Source organism: Anabrus simplex, chromosome 11, assembly GCF_040414725.1.
Source record: "Anabrus simplex isolate iqAnaSimp1 chromosome 11, ASM4041472v1, whole genome shotgun sequence".
Taxonomy (NCBI): domain Eukaryota; kingdom Metazoa; phylum Arthropoda; class Insecta; order Orthoptera; family Tettigoniidae; genus Anabrus; species Anabrus simplex.
In genome coordinates, this window is record NC_090275.1 from 130,952,600 (window position 1) to 130,974,901 (window position 22,302).

The window sequence follows — 22,302 nt, forward strand, 5'->3', positions numbered from 1 at the left end:
CAAGGAAATAATTAAATCTGCAGCCATACCTCATAAGGAAAGAAAGGCTAAACCGTGGTTCAATGCAGAATGTTATATACAACGTAGAACAACACTACAGGCACTACACAGAGCCAGAGACAGTAATCAAAGAGAAGCTCTAGAAGAACATTCAACAGAAAGGAAAATATACAAGAAAATGCTGATAGAAAAGAAAAATCAACACAAAGAAAGAGAAGCTGAGAGCATAGCAGAAGAAGCAACTAAAAGCCCATTCATTGCCCTGTCAGCCACGAGAAGTAGCCAGAATAGCACAATACACATGGACACTTGGGAAAGCCACTTCTCCGATATCCTCAATGTAAAGCGGACAATACCAAAAGATATCCCACACACAAGAGCAGAAACCAGAGCTAACAACATCAAATTAAACAAAGAGGAAGTGAAAAATGCAATTATTAAGACGAAGGATAGAAAAGCAGCAGGCCCAGATGGGATCTACAATGAGCAAATCAAGGCTACGGAGAACTGGCTCGCAGAAACATGGACAGACCTGTTTAACAAATGCGTGGAAAGAGGACAAATACCAGAAGCATGGAGAAGCTCCACCATAACAGTCTTATATAAGGGAAAAGGGGACACAGCAGACCCCAACTCCTACAGAGGCATCGCCCTGGAAAATACAGACTTCAAAATTTTCTCAAAAATAGTAACGGACAGACTGGTTCAAGAGACAGACCACCTGATCCCTGAACAACAATATGGTTTCTGACGACAACGTAACACCATCCAGGCGATCAGAAATCTGCTAGAAGAAATAGAACAGGCACTCAGACACCCAAAAGGGAAGTACTCGCAGTCTTCATCGACTATAGAAAGGCTTTTGACCTCCTGAACAGAGAAAAGCTGCTAAAGAAACTAGCGGATATGATCGGAGAAGAGCACAGCATCGCTGTCCTGTTGAGGAACATACCGGCCTACAACGTAGTAAACATAAACGACGGTATAACGATCTCAAAAGACATAATGCAGACCAACGGGGTCATGCAAGGGGACCCAATCAGACCCATTCTCTTCAACACACTGACATCGGACATAATAAGAATAATAGAAAACAACAAAGGAACCTCACTGCACATGTATACAGACGACATGGTTCTTCTCTCAACCAGCCTAGAGAGTCTACAACAAACTGTCAACAACCTTGAGACATGGGCGGAAGAAAACTCCCTGCAAATAAATGAGAGCAAGACAATACAAGTGACCTTCAGAAAAGGCGGAAGAGTGGCAGAAAGTGAAAGAATAAAATTCAAAGGCAGACACCTGGAAGTTGCACACACATATAAGTACCTAGGAATTACACTTCAGACGACAGGGAGATCATTTAGAATCCATATCAAAGAAAAAGCGACAGCAGCTATTAGAGCCACCTACAGAATAAAGGAACTGCACAAACACTCTCTAGAATCAGCAATGATAATATTCCATGCAGCAATAAGTCCGATCATAACATATGGGGTCAAAATAATCTGGGAAAATCTATCATTAGCAGATCTAAGAACCATGGAGAAAGTCAAAGCAAGATACCTCAAAAGAGCTTTATGTCTGCCAATGAACACACAGTCAAGACTGGTATACGTACTAGCAAAGAAAACATTACATCGAGGACCTGAGATGTAAACACTCACTACCATCCACACGCCAATACACGCAGATCCTTGAAGAAAGAAGAAAGAAATGCGAAGAAATATGGCCAGAATTCTACACAACTGATGCCACGATGAAGAGGAAATGGACCGGCACAAACCAGGAGCTACGAAATGTAGTAACAAGGTTGGCTATACATGGGTTTCACCACAAACTCTGTGCGATGGCGCACTACTACGAAGTTAAAGAGGACTGCGAGTGCACGCTATGTGGTAAAAGATGTGAGTGGTATCACATAGAGGTATGCAGGAAAAGAACCAAAACAGTGACAGAGTACAGTAAAGAGACCTAATTATAATATCTTAATATCACCAAGTGCTACATAAAGAATTTCCATGTATTAATGTATTAAATGTAAATGTACCAACTGGCCATTCGGCTGCAATAAAATTTCATTCAATAAGTCATGAAAAATACATATTTATATAATTGCACTGATTTTTATGTCTACTATAATAAAAGTCTTTAAAAAAATTGAAACCTGTCTAATTCAAAATCTTGAATATTTTCTTTCTTTTGTTGGTCTCTTCAACTATGAATTAACCTAGTCGGTCTGTAACGCAAAAATGTGATGGCTCAGAATTAATTTTCATACTTAATATTAATCGTGTTAAATCATGACACGTCAGTGTCACATCTATAGACCGTTCCAACCTTAAATTGCAGTACAGCAGATAGCGCTGTCCTACTCTAATGCAGCGGGTTTGCCAAATATCCGTAAATCAGGATGTTATCCGTTAAAATGGGTGAATATCGTGTTATGTACAGAATTTCAAGGTGCATTTGATGCCGTCAACAACAAAAAAATGAAAAGAAAAAAAAATTAGTGTGAAAATGGTAATATAAGGGAAAGTTTTGCCAAATGCAAAATCTTAATTGCATAGAACTTATGTCGTAAGTCCTACATTATATTCATAATTTTCCTAATTTTTTCACTGCTGGTAAAGAAACATTTCAGCTCGATGTAGATAAGTTTATTTTTAAATTTAAATGATAACAAAATGCAGTACATGCGTTTATTTTCAGTCATGTTCAGGGAATTTTATGTGCAGGCACGAAAAAGTCAGTCGCTGACCAGCGTCTTTCCTATTGAATTTGCATGGGGGCTCAAAGCGAGGCAAATGGTCTTCAGATATGGAAGTTATTTTTAAAACAATCCCGAAGTTTTTATCTTGCTTAGTTCTTAATTTGTGACAGGAGGAATATCTCCTTGAATTTTGGTTTCGCGCGTGACTCGGCTGGCTGGCTGGCTGGCTGAGCTTTTAAATATACTGACAGCCATGTGCAGTGGTGTTCATTTAATCAGTATTATAAGATTCATTAAATAAAGATGTGATATATATCAATAATATTTAATGTCGTGTGGCCTACAAAGAGGCTGAGTGCAGGTCTTTTGAGTTGACGCCGCATAGGTGACCTTCACGTCTATAAGAATGGGGCCCTACCTATGATGAATTCTAATTCTGAAGGCGGCACACACACCCAGTCCCCGATCCATTGGAATTAACCAATGAAGGTTAAAATCCCCGACCCAGCCGGGAATCGAACCCGGGGCCCTCTGGAGCAAAGGCCAGCACGCTAACCATTTAGCCATGGAGCCGGACAAGATCAGTGATAAATGTATAGTTCTTGAGGACAAGTGGATTGTGTTTGTTGTGTTTGTGTAGCCTGTGTAGTTGTCAGTTCGTGCTCGTGCGGGGTGTTCTTAGTTCGAAGAAAAAGTGCAGAAGGATATACAATGGATCGTCAAATTAAAAAGAAACGTTCCATAGGTAAACTCAGGGGAAAATAACGCAATATTATAATGAGTATCCTGGATTATTTTTTGAAGACTATGAATATGAGCAGCGCAGTCAGTGAAACAGCTAAGGCTACAGGTTGTTCTGAAAGAACAATCTATGCTATAAGGAACACACACATGGTCATTTGCGAACTCCCGCAAATGAAAGCAAAAAAAAAAAAAAAAAAGAGAGAGAAGGATGGCAGAAAAATGCAAGGAAAATTAAATATGATGAAATTGTGCGAAGTGGAGTGCGTCGGGTGGTTCACTCTCTTTTATTTGCTAACATACCACCGACATTGAACGTGATTTTGAGTCGGGTAAATGGAGAAGATTCTTTGCCGCGATTTTCTAAAACTACGTTGTATCGCTTCTTACATGATATAGGCTTCCGTTATTTAAGTCGGGGTAATAAAGCAGCTTTCACTGAAACCAATGAAATTATTAATTGGAGGCACAGATATCTCAGGGAGATAAAACGTTTGAGGGCACAAAAGAAAGCTATAATTTACACAGATGCATCGTGGGTAAACATTGGGCAGACAGTGACAAAAGAATGGAAGGATACGACAGTGAAAAGTGCATGGCAGGCGCCATTGAAGGGGCGAGTTTGGGACTTAAGCCACCGAAAAGCCGAGGACCGTGATTTGCCTTAGTCTACGCGGGTAATGAACATGGCTTTGTTCCAAATGCTGAACTAACATTTTTATGCCATAAAAACATCAGACAATTGGGCAAATTACGCGAACGAAGTAAAGGAAAAGAAAAATGAGATTTGTGGAAAGCAGACGAATTACAGGACGATGTTGATGATGAAAAGTTTTTAATAAGACTTTCTTCATCGTCCAGATCATCCTCAAGTTCATCTCCCGAACCCGGTTCATCCAAAGCGGGAACATCAGGCCTTGCAGAAATGATAGAAGGTGTTCGTCCAATGTCTGAGAGCAACGCCAGTGCCTACAAATATTAATGTATGAATGAAGGAACTTAAAATAAAAATTACAAACGAAAAATTTGGAACTGTGACGCCCTGTTTGAGTCACACTCGAGCGTGATCTCCACGAGTCGATTTCGCACCAGTGCGCTCCATCTACGCTGTACTGCAATTTAAGGTTGGAACGCTCTATAGTTGTCAATCCCAGGTCTTCTCAGCCTCGTTCCTACTTCCCAGCTTCAACAGGAGGGTGGGCCTTCAGTTTTCATATGCGAAGTGTAGGATAAGAAAAAAGTCAGATAAAAACAGAGGCACTTGTCACACCCCCGAATTTACAATGTTCGTGACTATAATGCTACGTGTAGAAAATAGTGTAGTTCCAATTAAACAACCATTAAGTAAATGACACACAAGAAAAGTAAAAAATGTAACAATAATAAAAGTCAAAACAGTTTACGAGTTAGAGGAGAACATTTCTGTACGAGAACTGTTTGGTTCACAGGGCTCTGGGTTCACTTTCCAGCCAGGTAACTCCTCTAGATCACTGACAGTGTGTTTTTTCATCTTCATTTACACACAATAGTGACTACAGTGAAACCTCATTAACATGTTTTCCCGCTTAGTACGTCGTGAATTCGAAGTCCCTTTTCCTTGCTCCCTGCAGAAACGTCTTAACGAGGTTTTACCTCCATGTAGGGTTCATGTCACAGTTTTTACAATGCTTAGTAAAGCTAAATGTTCCACCTATTCAATACGTTATCATAATGGTCTATTTAGAACATCACATATTTAACTTATCATAAAATACATCTTTGGGACCGGTTTCGGCAATCCACTATGCCATCATCAGCCATTGAGTTTTTTATAGCAAGGAACATTCAAAAATTTAAAAATATGCAATAGCAAGTCCTATTCTTACATGAAAAACATTAAAAATATAGCTAAATAGCATAGGCCCATTGTACTATACAAATAACATGTCTTTTTTGAAAAATACAATATTATTTAGTGCATCTAAAATTATTTTTTATATATAATTGGTACTGCGTATCGTTCTCAATAACTCATTCTCATTTCACTATTTCCTTTTTTAGGTCCGTACTGGTTCGAGATTAACACTATTTACGGCCCATTTCCATCTGGCACATAAAATAATATTCAAGATCTTAACCATAGTTTCGGCCTCAGCCACACAGTTATTTACATTGGAAAATACTAGAAGCAAGGTTCAAATACTCAAACAAGAAAAAACACATCAGAATCTCCTACTCCTTATATAGTCAAACAGACTGTTGTGTCAATAAGTTTTAAGGAAGAAGAACCTGTATTTATTATCTAAAACAGTACAAGTCGCATATTATGAGGAACTAAGAAACTGTGTTTAAAAAATGACAGAGGTTTTTATAGAAACATTCATCAATTTTATAGAAAATTTCCTGTGTATCAACTATATCAAACCATAGTCTTCTTAAGCACCTAAAACAATTCTAGACGCACCAAATAATACTATATTTTTTAACAAGACATGTTACTTGTATAACATAAAAAAGGGTTAATACTAACTAGCCAAGTTTTAATATTTTCCATGTAAAATAGGACTTGTTGTTTTAAAACTGTGGTTTAAATGGCAAAAGTAGATTCTTTTATCAATTTTACATGATTCTATTGTACATAAGGTACACCAAATCATAGACTTTGCCAATTATATATAAAAAATAATTTTAGATGCACTAAATAATATTGTATTTTCAAAAAAGACATGTTATTTGTATAGTACAATGGGCCTATGCTATTTAGCTATATTTTTAATGTTTTTCATGTAAGAATAGGACTTGCTATTGCATATTTTTAAATTTTTGAATGTTCCTTGCTATAAAAAACTCAATGGCTGATGATGGCATAGTGGATTGCCGAAACCGGTCCCAAAGATGTATTTTATGATAAGTTAAATAAATATGTGATGTTCTAAATAGACCATTACGATAACATATTGAATAGGTGGAACATTCAGCTTTACTAAGCATTGTAAAATCTTGAGTCAATACGGACAAAAAATGAAGTTTTTAATACTAAATTGATGTCACAGTAGTGACCACTAGTGATAAGCATTTCCGCCAGTGGTTTTTCAGTTCAACTTCAGTGAGATACCCTTTTTTCTTCATGTAACTTGATCAAACTTTCAGGGAGTATCTCTGGACGATAGCTAGCTACAAGTTGATCAGGCTCAACATGTGACCCAAACACTTTTGTAAGAGACTGAAATTCAAGGATGAATAAAAGGGCACTGACCTTGCGAAAATCAAAGACCTGCAACATGGAGATGGCACTATTGTCCGAGATGCTGTAGCCCTCGAGCACGTATTTGGTAGCAGTCACTTCCCAGGCCAGCCAGCGCTGGCTGAAGGCAGCGTTCATGCTCAACATGTGAGGGAGATGACCCGGTTCACAGCAGCAGCACCCGTCGTTGTCCTCCACGCCCTCTGAGATGGCTTCGACCTCTCGCTGTTGACAGTATGTGCCACGGAACTCCAGGCCACGCATCTGGAACGTCACCAGGCCGTTGCCCAGTTCGATGACATGCACCAAGCAGTTGAGGTAGTCCGAAGCGAGGACGAAGATGTCTCCCTGAGTCACGGGACCCCACCGTCCCATCACGAGATCTCCACACAAGGAATGCTGAAGGGATCGAGTGAGGTGCTCATAGAAAATGGAATTTAAGTTGTTATCGTCTGCTCCTAAGTTGCGTTCCAGGTGAGATGATAACCTCGTGTTGGAATGATCCACCCGGCGAGTGTTGTAGTCCCGCTCCCAGAATTTCACTGGACGAACATATGATGCGAGGAAGATGGCACTGCCCAAGAAGGGACTGAGAGGTGCAGAAAGAATGGCTGACACGGCAGCCTGCAGGAACAACATGCCTGAATGGGGAACAGAGAACGGCTGTGCAAAGGCATGAAATGCAGATCCCCATGTGATCTGCCAGGGTGCAATGTATGTTACGACAAACTGCACCTGGAAAGGAAACATACAACAATTATTAGTCAAATCTTACAATACAAACCACCATGCTCCTGCTTTGAGGGCCGACCTGGTAGTCTTGCTCTTAACCTCTGGTGAAACAGAAGTAGGAAACAAATGCATCCAACCAGTAATTTGTGGACAATGAACAAGATTAAAGTAAAGGAGAAACTGGAAACAGGAGAATTTATTGTGGTCACGAAAGACACTGATACTGGTGTCCTGTATTAATGAAGAAGTTTCAAAAACATGTTCAATGTAATACTTGCATGGCACACTTCAGGTGTGTGCCAAAACAAGAAAGAACAAGACAAGGAACTCATATGAGTGAGCAGGCCAGATATCAATGATACAGGTGACAAATGCAATGCTTTGAATATTTGTGCTGCTATGCCTTCCCGACTTACATTTTCTCACCATGTTTAAAGTCCGACTCGTTGGCTGAACGGTCAGCGTACTGGCCTTCTGTTCAGAGGGTCCCGGGTTCGATTCTCGGCCGGGTCGGGGATTTTAACCTTAATTGGTTAATTCCAATGGCCCGGGGGCTGGGTGTATGTATTGTCTTCATCATCATTTCATCCCCATCACGACGCGCAGGTCGCCTACAGGCGTCAAATAGAAAGACCTGCACCTGGCGAGCCGAACCCGTTCTGGGATATCCCGGCACTAAAAGCCATACGACATTTCATTTTCACCATGTTTAAACCTGCACTGATAAAATTCAAGCAAGTACGATGACAGAAGTCTCTGAAATTAACGAGGAGAACAACTGCTCAACCGCCAAAGATCAACAGACTATCCGTTACAATGCACTACACCATGGGTCATCAGCTTGTTGCACCGCTCGTGGCGGCTGGCTATTGAGGGCACAGGTGGTACACGCAGGTAATGCTGCCATAAAAAGTCATTTGTGCATCTTATCATCATTAACCATGTGAAACCAACAAGATAGATATTAAGGAGCATCGAGTATGACAGGACAAGAAAATTACTCTAGACACGATAAGCTTTTGGACAGCACAAACAATTATTTACGTTTCGCAAAGAACTTTGCTCTGCATGTTCAGAAGAAAATCTCACGTGCAAAATTATTCATAAACAAAGGAAAAAATATGTACTGCTCAAAAAAATTAAAGGGGCAACATTTGAAACACCTGCATTATATTTTCAGGAATGGTTGGAGTGAAACAGACAAATTATCTGGAAAATGAAACCTTTATTTAACCCAACTTATAAACATCAGCTCCAGGTCTTAAAATTACCATTTAAGTGCTCAATGGGATTGAGGTCAGGTCTCAGAGCAGGCTAGTCTAATGTTTGAATCGCGAAGTCCAGTAGAGTTTCCATGGTGGCTCTCTCAATGTCGTGTTGCAGGATAAACTGGGGACCCACTACAACTGTTATGAGCATAACATGATCCAGTACAATCTCAATGATGCACCTCTGGCCATTAAGTCAGCCTCTGATTAGCTGTAGGTCCTATCGCTCGTCAAACATGATGCCACCCCACACCATGACTAAGCTACAGCCTAATCTGTCCATTCCCTGGACTGCTGCTTCGTTATAACGTGCACCACGATGATGATATACACGTCACACCGTGTTAGACGAAAGCGGGACACATCTGTAAACAATATATTGCGTCAGTGACGCAGCTGCCAGCTCCTATGGTCCTCAGCAAATCGAAGTCGACCTCTGTTTTGCTCGACAGTTAATCCAGGGACCTGATGCCTTCTAGGTTTTAAACCTGCCTCTCGGAGTCTGCTGCGTTATCGTTCGGTCACTGACACTGCAACCAGTTGCTGCTCATAGATCAGGTTGTAGGTCGCGTGCAGTCACAGAGCGCCAGTGGAGAGAACTATTCACCACATATCGTTCTTCTCTGGCCAACGTTTTCTGTTTTCTCCCTTTCGTGTGTATGTACCAGTTTCACGAAATACTTTCCAAACCCTCCCAACAACAGATGAAGCCACATTAAGCTCTGTAGACACCGCACAAATAGTCCAACCTACCTGGAGTAATGAGATTGCCCATGGGCGAGTTCTTGCCAGTTGTTCGCATTCAAACGTCTATATAGCTGGAAGATTTCACATAGTCTTCCCACTGGTCTTTTTCCTGTTAGTTCTTCTTTAAAGAGTTGTAAGACCATCCTATCAGTTTCCATCCATAGAAGATGACCAGCCCCATTGAATTCTCCTGGAAATGAAGATCTTGACTTGCCATGATAGTGAGTGTATTACTTTATTCAATCTCTTATTCCAGGTTTGAGATATAGATATAGATATAGTTTTTTTCAAAATGGCGCCCGGCAATGACGACGTAGTGTTTTATTCTCCGAGTAAATTAACCATAAAATGTGACGAAAAGTGCGGAAAATGTCGAAAATTAGTGAAAAATGGAATGTTGTGTGATTCATGTGATCGATGGTGGCATTATAAGTGCGGAAATTGCCCTAGAGACGTAAAAACTAATGAAAATGTTGACTGGATTTGTGAGCAGTGTGTTCGGAATGTTGTTGTTGGGGACGGCGTTGACGAAGCACCGAAAACAGTCGATGAGGAATATAAAAGTGCATTAGAAATTATAAACATTCTAAAAAAGGACAATGAGACTCTTAAAGTTGAAAATCAAGAATTAAAAGAAAGACTGCGATCGCTAGAATTTGGGACTGACCATTCTTCGAGTGATATACCGGTACAAGTAACAAACTCGAGCACGTGGTGTCAAGTAGTTCGTGGATGGCCGGCTAAGAAGAAATCTACAACTGAATTTCCGGAAATAAACATTAGAAATAGGTTTTCTGCCCTAAATAATTTAATCCTGGAAGAAAGTGGTCGCGCGCGCGTGAAACCAAATCATCGTTATCCATTGCCGTGCTGAGTTTAAAATTTAGGCCTAGAATTCAGATTCAAGACCCAGTTAGGCCTAAATCAGCGAAGGTAGCTGTGTTTGGTGATAGCCAAGGAAGGGGAATTGCAGGAGTGATTAACGACGAGAATATAGCAGCAACCGGAGAAATATATCCAGGAGCTTCTATCAGCAGTGTTGTGGAAAACGTAGAAGCAGCAACTAGGAACTTCGGGAGCGGCGATGCAGTCCTTATCATCGGTGGGACGAACGACGTAGCTCGCGACGACGCCAAGAATGTAAGATCACAACTTAAACATACACTAGGAAAGCTGACCCACACTAACGTTTTTGTAGTGAACGTGCCCCACAGGCATGATTTGAGTAGAGACTCGTGTGTGAACATTGAAGTGGACAAGGTCAATACAGATATTGTTAAAATTTGTAAACATTTTCGGAATACTCAGGTTATTGAATGCAGCAGTTTTGAGAGATACTGTTATACAAAACATGGCCTCCATCTAAACAATTCAGGTAAACGAAAGATAGCAAATATAGTTCTAGATTTTATTAATCTTAAGATATGTACTGTAAAACAGGCAACTCCCTTGAGTTATAATACTGACCAGGAAAACTAGTAGAAAGAGCCAGCTGTACTTCAAGCTGGCTCAGTCAACTAGAAAATGAAACTCAGGATAGTAAGGAATTTCAAGTTACCCAATTGCAACAGTCAAGTTTTAGGGAGGAAGGGGGTCTGAGATTGCTCTTGGTAAACTGTCAAAGTGTAGTAAATAAACAATTAAAATTCGGTACATTGATGGAATCTTATGAGACTGATGTGGTGATAGGAGTGGAATCGTGGTTGAGAGAAGGGGTGGGTAATACAGAAGTATTTCCAGAAGGGTACACAGTCTATCGTAGAGACCGAGGAGATGAAAAGGGAGGGGGGGTGTTTATTCTGGTGAAGGAAACTTACTGTTCACATGAATGGTTTACCGATGAAAGGGATGAAATATTAGGGATAAAATTAGTTTGTGATAATATGAAGGAGGTGGGAATTACAGGAACACACAGGCCTGGAAGAGAGGAAAGAGACATGGAAATCTTTGAAAAAATAATAGATTATACTCGTAAAAACAATAATAATATGGTAATAATTGCGGGAGATCTAAATTTGCCTAAAGTTGAATGGAAAGGAGCTGCAAGTGAAGCCCATGAACAGAAACTGGCAAATAAGTTAATTTGGGAGGGAGGATTTACACAAGTAGTACAAGAACCGACTCGTCTCAATAACTTACTAGATGTATTCTTGGTTAAACGATGGGAAATTGTTGATAAAACTGAGGTAATTGAAGGAATAGGAGACCATAAGGCTGTAATAATGGATGTAGGACTCGTACCAAAAAGGCTTAATAACAGGGTTACACAAGACAAGAAATTGTACAGAAAAACTAAAGTCGATGAATTTGGGACTTACCTTAAATCACAATTCAGTTGTTGGATAAGTGAAGGGAGTAACGTGGATACACTTTGGGCTAAATTTAAAGGAATTATTTGGGAAGGAGAGAAGAGATTTGTACCTGTTAAGAAGGGTAAAATGACCTCAGACCCTGTTTAATATACAAGATTAAAAAGAAAATGTAGAATAGTAAACAGGAAAATCAAAGAGGGTAGGGAGAGTAGAGAAACTAGAAAACAGCTAATGAGGGAACTGAATAGAGTGAAAAAGGAAGCAAAAGAGAATTATATGAATGGCATACTTCAAGAGGGTAATGACCACAAAGGGAAATGGAAAAAGCTGTATTCATATATCAGGAATCAAAAAGGAAAAGGAGTCCAAATTCCTACAATGGTGGGAGAAGGGGGTGAACACTATTTAACAGATACTGAGAAAGCAAACCTATTTAGTAGGGAATTTAGAGATTCAGTAGATGATTGTCAAGAGTTGGAAACCGAAACAGAAGATAGAGAGGGAGAGAGACAGAGGGAAACAAGAAGCTTCTCATTCACAAACGAAGATATTTTCGGAGAAATCCAACTGCTTCAGCAAGGAAAAGCAGCAGGAAGTGATCAAATTACTGGGGAGGTATTAAAGACAATGGGGCGGTACATAGTGCCTTATTTAAAATTTCTCTTTGACTATGTCATAAATAATAGTGTAATACCAAAGGAATGGAAGGAATCTATAATAATACCAATTTATAAAGGAAAGGGTGATAAAAGGAAACCAGAGAACTACAGACCAATCAGCCTGACCAGTATAGTTTGTAAAATTCTGGAGAGTTTAATATCGAAGTACATCAGATGGATATGTGATGATAAAAATTGGTTCATGAGGAGCCAGTATGGATTTAGAAAGAAATTTTCTTGTGAGGCACAACTGGTGGGATTTCAGCAGGACATATCAGATCAGTTGGATTCAGGAGGTCAGTTAGATTGCTTAGCCATAGATCTTTCCAAAGCCTTTGATAGAGTGGAACATGGAATATTATTAAAGAAATTGGAGGGAATAGGATTGGATGTAAGGGTTACACGTTGGATAAAAGCATTTCTAAATTCAAGGGTTCAGAAAGTCAAAGTAGGAAATAATGTATCGCAGGAAGAGAAAGTTTGGAAGGGAATTGCACAGGGTAGTATAATCGGTCCGTTACTTTTCTTAATATACGCAAATGATTTAGGGAACAATATAACATCAAAAATAAGATTGTATGCAGATGACATAATTGTTTATAGAGAAATAAACAACATTGAGGATTGTTCAGAATTACAAAGGGACCTTGAAAGCATCCAACAATGGGTTGAAAAAAATAATATGAAGGTTAATGGAGGCAAATCAACTGTTACAACTTTTACAAACAAGAGCTTTAAAACTGAATTTGAATATACTTTGGATGAGGTAGTTATCCCAAAAGATGGCAAGTGCAAATACTTAGGTGTGAGATTTGAAAGTAATTTGCACTGGAAGGGTCATACTGATGACATTGTTGGGAAAGCATACAGATCATTACATGTCATAATGAGGCTACTTAAAGGATGCAACAAAGAATTAAAAGAAAAAAGTTACTTGAGTATGGTTCGTCCACTATTGGAATATGCAAACAGTGTTTGGGATCCTCACCAAGAACACCTAATAAAAGAAATAGATAGTGTGCAGAGGAAAGCAGCAAGATTTGTAACAGGGGATTTCAGGAGAAAGAGTAATGTATCAGAAATGTTAAAGGAACTTGGGTGGGAAACGTTAAGTAAGAGAAGGGAGAAAACTAGACTTACAGGATTATATAGAGCCTATACAGGAGAAGAAGCATGGGGAGATATCCGTGAGAGGCTTCAGTTGGAAAATAATTATATCGGCAGGACTGACCACAAATATAAAATTAGAAGGAATTTTAGCAGAAGCGATTGGGGTAAATTTTCATTCATTGGGAAGGGTGTGAAGGAGTGGAACAGTTTACCAGGGGTAGTGTTTGATCCTTTTCCAAAATCTGTACAGATATTCAAGAAGAGAATAAACAGCAACAGAGAAAATAAATGAAGTGTTAGAGGGCATTCGACCAGTGCAGGTTATTGTAAATAAAAAAATGTGTGTGAATAAATTAATTCCATCCCCTGGTCTAAGGAGTTTGGACAGCCAAAGTAGGGGACTGCCTGTAGGGATGAAGTACAGTGGGGACTTCGAGGGCCCTGGGACCGCTACGGTAGCTGTGAAGGCCCTTCAGGAACTCTGAAAAGTGGTGGCAAAAGGGGCTCTGGTTAAGACGCAGCAGGTCGTTATGCTACTTAGGATCCAGAACGGGTAAAAAAAAATAGTAAATAAATAAATGCAATGTAAATATTAATGTTATACCAGTTGTATAGTATCATTTGAAGTAATGCCACATACTGTATATCAGTTGACTATATTTGTAAGTAGTACAGGAGATATTATAAGTAGAATTTTGTAAACAATATAAAATTATTAAGGATGAGCTGTGTGTTTAATAGAAGACATTGTTAGCGTAAATTGTATAATATTGTATTATAGGAAAAATTTTCTTCTCTTGTTAATTTAATATTTAGTGCTTGACAATAATGTATTTTAGTGTACCATTTGCCACCGAGGTAGACACCTCATTTGCAAATAAAGAGATTTTGATTTGATTTGATTTGAATCAAAGTAGGTCCAAAAATTTTCCTGTAAACTTAATTTTCAAAAACCTGCAACTGATCTTTTCTTGTTAAACTCCACGATTCTGAACCATAAGTTAGAACTGGCGTGACGACAGTATTGTATATTTTCAGTTTTGTATTTCTCGTCAATTTTTTTTATCCCAATAGAAGCTGTAGAGAGTAGTACACCATGCTAGCATTCTGCATTCTAAATTTGATTTCCACTTCTCCTTGATTCTGTTCGCTAATCATAACTCCTAGGAACTTCAAAAGCTCAACTCGCTCAAAAGTATGTTTACCAATAATTAGAGGTGACCAGTTCTGATTCGTGTCAATATTCTTCTTTATTATCATGTACCGAGTCTTTTGGTCGTTAATTCTGAGGCCTACTTTTAACGCTGTGTCCTCAAGTTCAATGAACAATTTCCGTATTTCAATCTAATTTCTCCCTGCGAGTACAATATCATCTGTATATGCAAGCACTTTATGATACCGTCCGAGAAGTATTCTTGCTGGAACCAATTACACTGCTTTTTCGAAAGCAATATTGAAAAGAAGAGGGGATAAAGCATCGCCTTGTCTCCAACCAGTTTTGTTTTGGAAAGTGTTAGATCTTTTCCCATTCAAGAGAATTCTACTTGTATTGTCATCCATACACAGTCTACACAGGTTAATGAGTTTAAAAGGGAAGACAAATTCTGTCATGACATTCCACAGATTGAATTGAGTCATATGCTTTCAGGAAATCAATGAAGAAATAGTGAGTACTTTGATTATATTCCCACACTTTCTCACTTATCACTTTGATTGCAAATATGTCATCAGTTGTGGATCTATTGCTGTGAAATCCATTTCGGTAATCACCAATGATGTTCTCTGCATATGGTTTCAGGTGATTTAGTAGAATAAAAGATATAATTTTATAAGATGTATTAACAAGAGATATCCCACGGTAATTCTGAATATTTTCTGTCTCCTTTTTCATGTAGTGGCACTGTGAGATTCTTTCCACTCTACAGGCATAACTTCTTCCTGCCAAATCCTTGGGATAAGTTAGAATGTTATTACCTGAAACTTTATTATTTACTACCTCCTCATAAGTATAGGCATACTTAGGACACTGGTTTCACAATTGGTTATTCTGGATCAGGGCAGTTTAGTAAATTGTCAAAATATTCCTTGCAACGAGAGAGCAGGTTACTCTGTTCAGTTATGAAGTTCCCCTTATGATCCTTCATGAACTTGGTTTGAAGCCTTTCTTTATAGTATTAATTGTACCATACATTTTACAAATGTTATTACCGTATTTACGCGAATAATCCCCGCACATTAAAAAAAATTGGGGTAAGAAATTGGGGTGCGGGTTTTATTTGCGTCAAGCTCGAATCTAGATTCACAATTAAGTATTTATTTTCCACCTAGTCGATACAATGATTGCTTAAGGCAATTTTTAATGGTCAAAAGTGGTACATGTTTCGTATATTATCAACATCTTCAGCCACATAACACTGTTTAGATGAAAAATATATAAAATTGACAAAGTAATGCTTTAGAGGAAGTGTCCTTAAAATTAACATAAGATTGACAAGATTAAAACAAACAAATAACTCAAGAGAAAATATATATATATATATAAGGACACTTCCTCTAAAGCATTACTTTGTCAATTTTATATATTTTTCATCTAAACAGTGTTATGTGGCTGAAGATGTTGATAATATACGAAACATGTACCACTTTTGACCATTAAAAATTGCCTTAAGCATTCATTGTATCGACTAGGTGGAAAATAAATAAATACTTAATTGTGAATCTATTGAAGTGCGATACGGACCATGAAGCTGATTTTATGTAAGCTCGAATCTAGCGGGAAATATTGCTATTAAATACAATTTTGTTTATCAGTATAGTACTGACAATCTTACATATACATTAGAGTAGAACGCAGCCGGGAAGGAGGTTTGAAGAGGGTTGCGCAGTAACTTTCGCATGCTTTGTAGTATGACATGTTTTCCGCTCAGCCAATAGAATAATTTCAGTAAGAGGTGCCTGTTTGTGCGGGTCACGAGTGAATGTTCCTAGTTTTATTTGTAAATATTATAACCAAAGAATTTAGGGAATTATTTGCATATGTACGATGGATCCAGGAAGAGCAAAAAGAGAAGTATTGCATCGACAGGCAAGGGATATACTATTTAGAGTGTATTTGTATTTTGTAAGCATGCAGTAGCAGGCGGGTAAGGCGAGGAACACCATGTTGCCATGTCTCAAAAGAAGAGAGCACTCGCGTGTGGAATCAGCCTGCGAACAGTACAGAGGATAAAACAAGCTACGGATATAAAAATAATGCAGTATTCAGGCTGCCAGGGAAGAACCCTAAGAGGAAGAAGCCAGTGACGGACCTCGATGATTTCAATAAGAATGTTCTGCATACAACAATATTTGATATGTATAAAAGCGGTGAATATCTTACGGCATTGAAACTGGCCCGCCCAATTACCTTCCTTAATATCTCGAAAATTTCCCTCAACACTTTCTTCAACTAACCTTTCCATAACTGATTTACATCCTTACAGGCAAAAGGGTAAGTGTTTTATACATTTTCCATTTTTTTTTTTTTTTTTTTTTTTTAAACCCACATTCCCTTCAAAAATACCTTTCCTAAGCATTCACTCTCCTCTTGTTACAGACTTCACAGCAAAGAGCTCTATCAGTGTCTATATACCTTCAACTTTCGCTCCTTTAAGCAAGATAAATATGTCTATAGACAACCGAATGTTTTTTCCTTGCTCCCACAATGTTATCTTATTGTAACGCATTCAACTTTCACTCCTTCAGCCAGTTAAATAGACTATAGGCAGCTGAAGAGCCACTTAAGAGGGCTGTTGTCTTATCACAACATACGAAATTGACATCTTTAACAGTCTATCAGCTTTGCTTTTTCTTATCCTCTAACAGGAGAATTCAAGGAGGCACATTTCTGTTTCATTATAAAGATTGAGCCGTTTATTGCTCTACCCCCAACAAGTTTTTTGGGCGCATTCACTCAACGCTCCGGAAAGTATAATCATGTGAACTTTTGACATGGAGCTTGATACTGCGATTTTAGCCAAGGACATTCTAATGATTTTTATGTTCGGACAGACACCTACATTGATATCCTCTTTTTATAACTTGTAAGAGCAATCAGGATCCTGATTTTTCACCATACAGGTTTGAGTTTGAGGCTGATGATGCCCTTAATATGGGCAAAACATGTCCCTTAACATTTTATAATAATATTTAATTTCTAAAAACGATCTCTTTGTATTGAATAGGTGGATATTTAAAAAATAATAACACTTGTAACATAGTTTGTATTTACAGCTATAGTTTTCGAAGAAAAACTACCATCGCGCAGAGTCTTCCAACAGATTATGAAGATAAAATTCTGAATTTTCACAAATATGTAATCAATTTACGCAAGAATAACTCTTAGATACTTTCACAAATAGGCAACGCAGATCAGACACCAATTTTCTTCGAAATGCGGCTTGATTGTACTGTAAACAAAAAAGGTGCATCCAACGTCATGGTTAGAACTGGCGGGAATGAGAAGCAAAGATGTACGGTTATGCTTTGTGTAACCGCAGATGGAAGAAAACTGTCCCCATACGTCATATTTAAACGAAAAACAATTCCAAAAATAAACGTGAAAGGCGTTATCGTAAAAGTGAAACTTAAAGGGTGGATGGATAATAGCCAAATAGCAGGTTTGACAATGGCGCCCTGGAGCATTACTAAATCTCAGAAGTATGCTCGTTTTAGATAGTTTTCACGGGCACGCTACTCAAGAAGTTCACGATGTTTTGACAAGGAGTAGAACGGACTTGTTAATAATTCCAGAAAGTTTAACATCCGTTCTTCAACCACTTGACGCGTGCATTAACTGGCCTTTTAAGGCGGCAGTGAAACAACTGTACACATGTCGGATGGCAGATGAAGCGCACAAATTTACGCCTACTGGTAAAATCAAGTGCGCAGAAGTGAGGCAGATTCGCAAATAGATAAAACATGCTTGGGATTCCATTCCTGGTGGAGAAGAGTTTCTCTAATTTGCTGGACAGAACCGATGCCAGTGATGACGAACGCTAAGGGAAGGGAACATTCATTATTTTATATTGTAGATACACAGGATGCCGGACAATGTGTGAATCCTGCACCTCGCTAACTCGCTACTGTGATTTATGTACTGTTTATATCTTGGAGTGATATAAAATGTTTGTTTATGCCAATTTACTGCAATTTTTCTGTTTCTCTTGGTAGGCTTGCTCTATAACAGGATCCCTATTAGACCGCAACCATTACTTCATTCAATGCTTCCTGACATGCCGCATCAAACCATTTCTTTCTGCTGCTAATAGAATACTGCAATTTACCTCTACCTCCTCATTCTCTGTAAGTGTACTATTATCTAACAGTTCAAATCTATTTTGAATTTCATTAAGATTATGATTCGGGTTGAAATATTGATCTATACGTATAAAGCAGCTTTCCGTAACGTTAATGAAATTTCAGAAAAGCAATATATACTTTTCGACCCTCTAATTCCCATTTTTAGAAACGTCAAACCAAGAAGTCGCAATTCAGATTTTCATAATATTCACCAGCACCTTTCCTCAGCAGCCATCCTTTTTCCCCACATCCTTCAACCCCACCTTATATAACCTATGCCATCTAACACACCCTCTCCTTCAATTCCTTAATTTAATTTTATCCAATTTATTCAGGTTAACTTCATGGACACCGCAATGAATTGCAAATTTTATACCAGACACAATGTATCTGTTCTAACCACCGCTTCATGTGCCGTCCTGACAGTGTCCAACATTTCAGCATGATTTTAACAAGCACTACGAGAACATTTCAGTTTATTATGTTGATTGACGTTGAAACACCATCCACCAGCTCTGCGTCAGCTGGTGGTTATTTACAGCGGCATCCAGTGACTTGCATACGGCTATCACCACTCAACTAGATTTGGTGATAGACTACACGTTCAACATTTAGCAGCTCCCCGTTTTACAACTGAAATTGTAATGATTAGCAGTGATGGAACTAACAGTTCTATGAATATTAGTACATGAAAAAGTCTCGATGATCAGCATACTCAAGATGCTAAGAATTTAGAGCCTAATTTATTTTCAAATTTACTCATAATTTCATCCCAGTTTTTAATGTCAATTGTATATTTGTTCTTTTGTTTTATGTCAACTGTGTGTTATGTACATCATTTCTTTAGATATTAGATGTTTTACATTAAGGCTGAAGATGGCCAGCCCAGGCCGAAACTAGTCCCTAGTTAATGTAATTCAAAATATTGCATATTACAGTATTGAAAGGTGGACCATCACAACATTAATTTAATACAGTACAACCTCGAGATACACTCCCGGAAACTAAGTTTCACCGTATTATTCGTTCAAATCACGTGGTCCCGCGAGCATTCTAATTAAATCACGTTGTAAAAATCCTGCATTATCTGTTCATTGAAAAAATTATTTCCCAGATCCACCGTCCAGAAATTTCAGTCCCATCAACGCTAAATCCTCGATTACTCGTTTTTCATGAAACTGTATCTTACGAAAGGACGGCTACGGCATACTTACGGATCTTGATGTTGACGTCCTGTAATTGCGGTAATTTGAGGAAGTACCGGTACTGTACTTTTAAAAATAAAAATTTCATTGTTCCGTATTGAAAAGTATCTTAGTTAAAATTGAAATAATAAATAAAGAGGTTGGCCGAACACACAATTATGAAGATCCATAATCGTGCTGAAGCTGAAGATGAGTAGATCAATTGAAGTAACTTGCCAGCTCCCGGTGATCAGCGCGATATATTCAACATCAGGCACTGTGGTTTCAAACGCCAACGTGAAATGAAGAATAGCTTAATGATCCAGTATTTGCTTCGGTTGCGGGATTGTAAGTATACATAGATACATATAATTCAATATAATTGAATAAGTAATTGTGATCCTGTAGAATTTTTGGAACAGTTGACGTGAAAAAAACAATTGTGAAGAGAAAAAAATATAGTAAAAAGCGCAATACTGGAAACAAATTAAAACATATATGCAGAGTGTGCTATTTTTTAAAACGTAAAAAATTCAGGTCGTGATTGAAGTAGTCGAAGTCGGTGCAAGGCAAAAGTTAAATTTGAATGAAAAGAACCGAAATGAAGGTGGAATTTTTTTTTAGGTGAAAAGAAAAGATAGGATAAATTAATAGAGGAACAGGAATAGTGGAATAAGAGAAGAATAAAAGAGATTGAAGTTAAACGGTGTTGAAGGATAAGATAGGGAGATGGAGGGGTAGTTTAGGGTGGGTGTGGAGGGTGGGTTATTGGAGGGAGAAAATGTGGGTAAGAACTTTTTAAGGCATGGAATTGGGGTTTTGAAATTTAGAATTTTTGAGAAGAATTAGGAAGTCAAAAAGGATGTTGGGTTTTTCAGAAATATTGTTTAAATTGAAATTAGGGTTGAAGTATTGGTCAAGGTGAATAAAGCAATTTTCAGTAGTGCTTAAGAGGGGGCATTTGTTAATGATTTTAAGTATTTTCAGGTCTTTTCAATATTGGTGAAATTATGCTTGGAGTCTTGTATGTGTTGTCCTATGGCAGAGAATCTGTTGTATTTAATGGCGTTGATATGTTCGGAGTATCTTATATTGAAGTTGCGGCCGGTTTGTCCGATGTAGGAGGAGCTGCAGTTGTTACATTTGAATCTGTATACTCCAGATTTAGAAAAAGCATTAGATTTATTTAGTGATTTAGAGTTGTGTAAAATATCAAAATTTCTATTGTTAGTTCTAAAAGAAATTTTCATGTTGTGTGTTTTAAAAACATGAGTTATTTTATAAGCATCTTGAGTGAAAGTGAAAGTGGAAAATGCAGTTGGTTTTGTTATGTCTTTAGATAACGTGGTTTTAGGACGGTGTTTGAATTTGTTGATGATACGGTTTATGAAGGAGTTGACGCTGTTGATGGCGATTCGTCTGTCGAATGGAAACATTAAACCTTGAGCAGACCCCTTGGTGCTATTCAACAGAGGTAGGCTATGTGCTGGCACCGGGTTTCACACTCTCCCTTCCTATCATATAACACGTCATTCATTTCACCTCATTGAATCCCTCGATGAGGTTGACGTCACGAAGGGCATCCGGTCATTAAAACCCGCCACGACAGATTCATCTCGCCTCATATTCAACCCCCTAGAGAAACGGGACAAGGTTTGGACAAACAAACATTGTTTGATATAAAACACACTTTTCAAAATCGCCCAGATTTGTTGCACGTTTCTGATCTCAGCGTGTACACTCACACTGCAAGATTGAGGCGTCATCACCCAATTTTGAGAAAAGTGTGCGTTCTCACACACTTCTGTATTTGAAAGCTAGTTTGGAAACTGTAAATTATACTTCCCGCCTGGCTGTGTAAATCATGACGAACAATACCCCTATCAAGAGTTCAACTGCTACTCGGCTTGCTAAAGGACATTGGACTTCGGTTCATAGCACCTGACATCACTATAGTGTGATGCTAGCTTGTATTTCACCGAGAGCTTCTCCAGAAATGCTTACCCGGCGAACCTAAATCTTTCAGCACCGTCTTATCTTTCTCCTTCATGCAGGAGAAGCAGATTTTGAACTTATCCCTTCAATACAAGGGCAGACACCATGGGGTTTGGATGAAAAGCTTCAGAATTTTTAGCAATGTCACATAGCATCACCAAAACAATTGAATCTGTAGAGATTTTCGTGCGCGGAAATACATGAAGATATCGAACACAGCTTGCCAGCGTGTTTATTCCAATGTCTAGAGTGGATGGGCAAGCAAATCTTTATCCTCC

The 22,302-nt window shown here is 38.5% G+C and overlaps 1 protein-coding gene across 4 annotated transcripts in view; it reads right to left on the reverse strand.

The window, feature by feature from the left end:
• The window catches only part of pcx (pecanex), a 514,715-nt gene that overhangs the window by 228,377 nt on the left and 264,036 nt on the right, over positions 1-22,302 (reverse strand). For all 4 annotated transcript variants that reach the window (XM_067155270.2, XM_067155269.2, XM_068229749.1 and 1 more), the window contains one exon: positions 6,690-7,412. In XM_067155270.2, the coding sequence (XP_067011371.2) occupies positions 6,690-7,412 (723 nt within the window). The remainder of the gene's footprint in view (positions 1-6,689; positions 7,413-22,302) is intronic.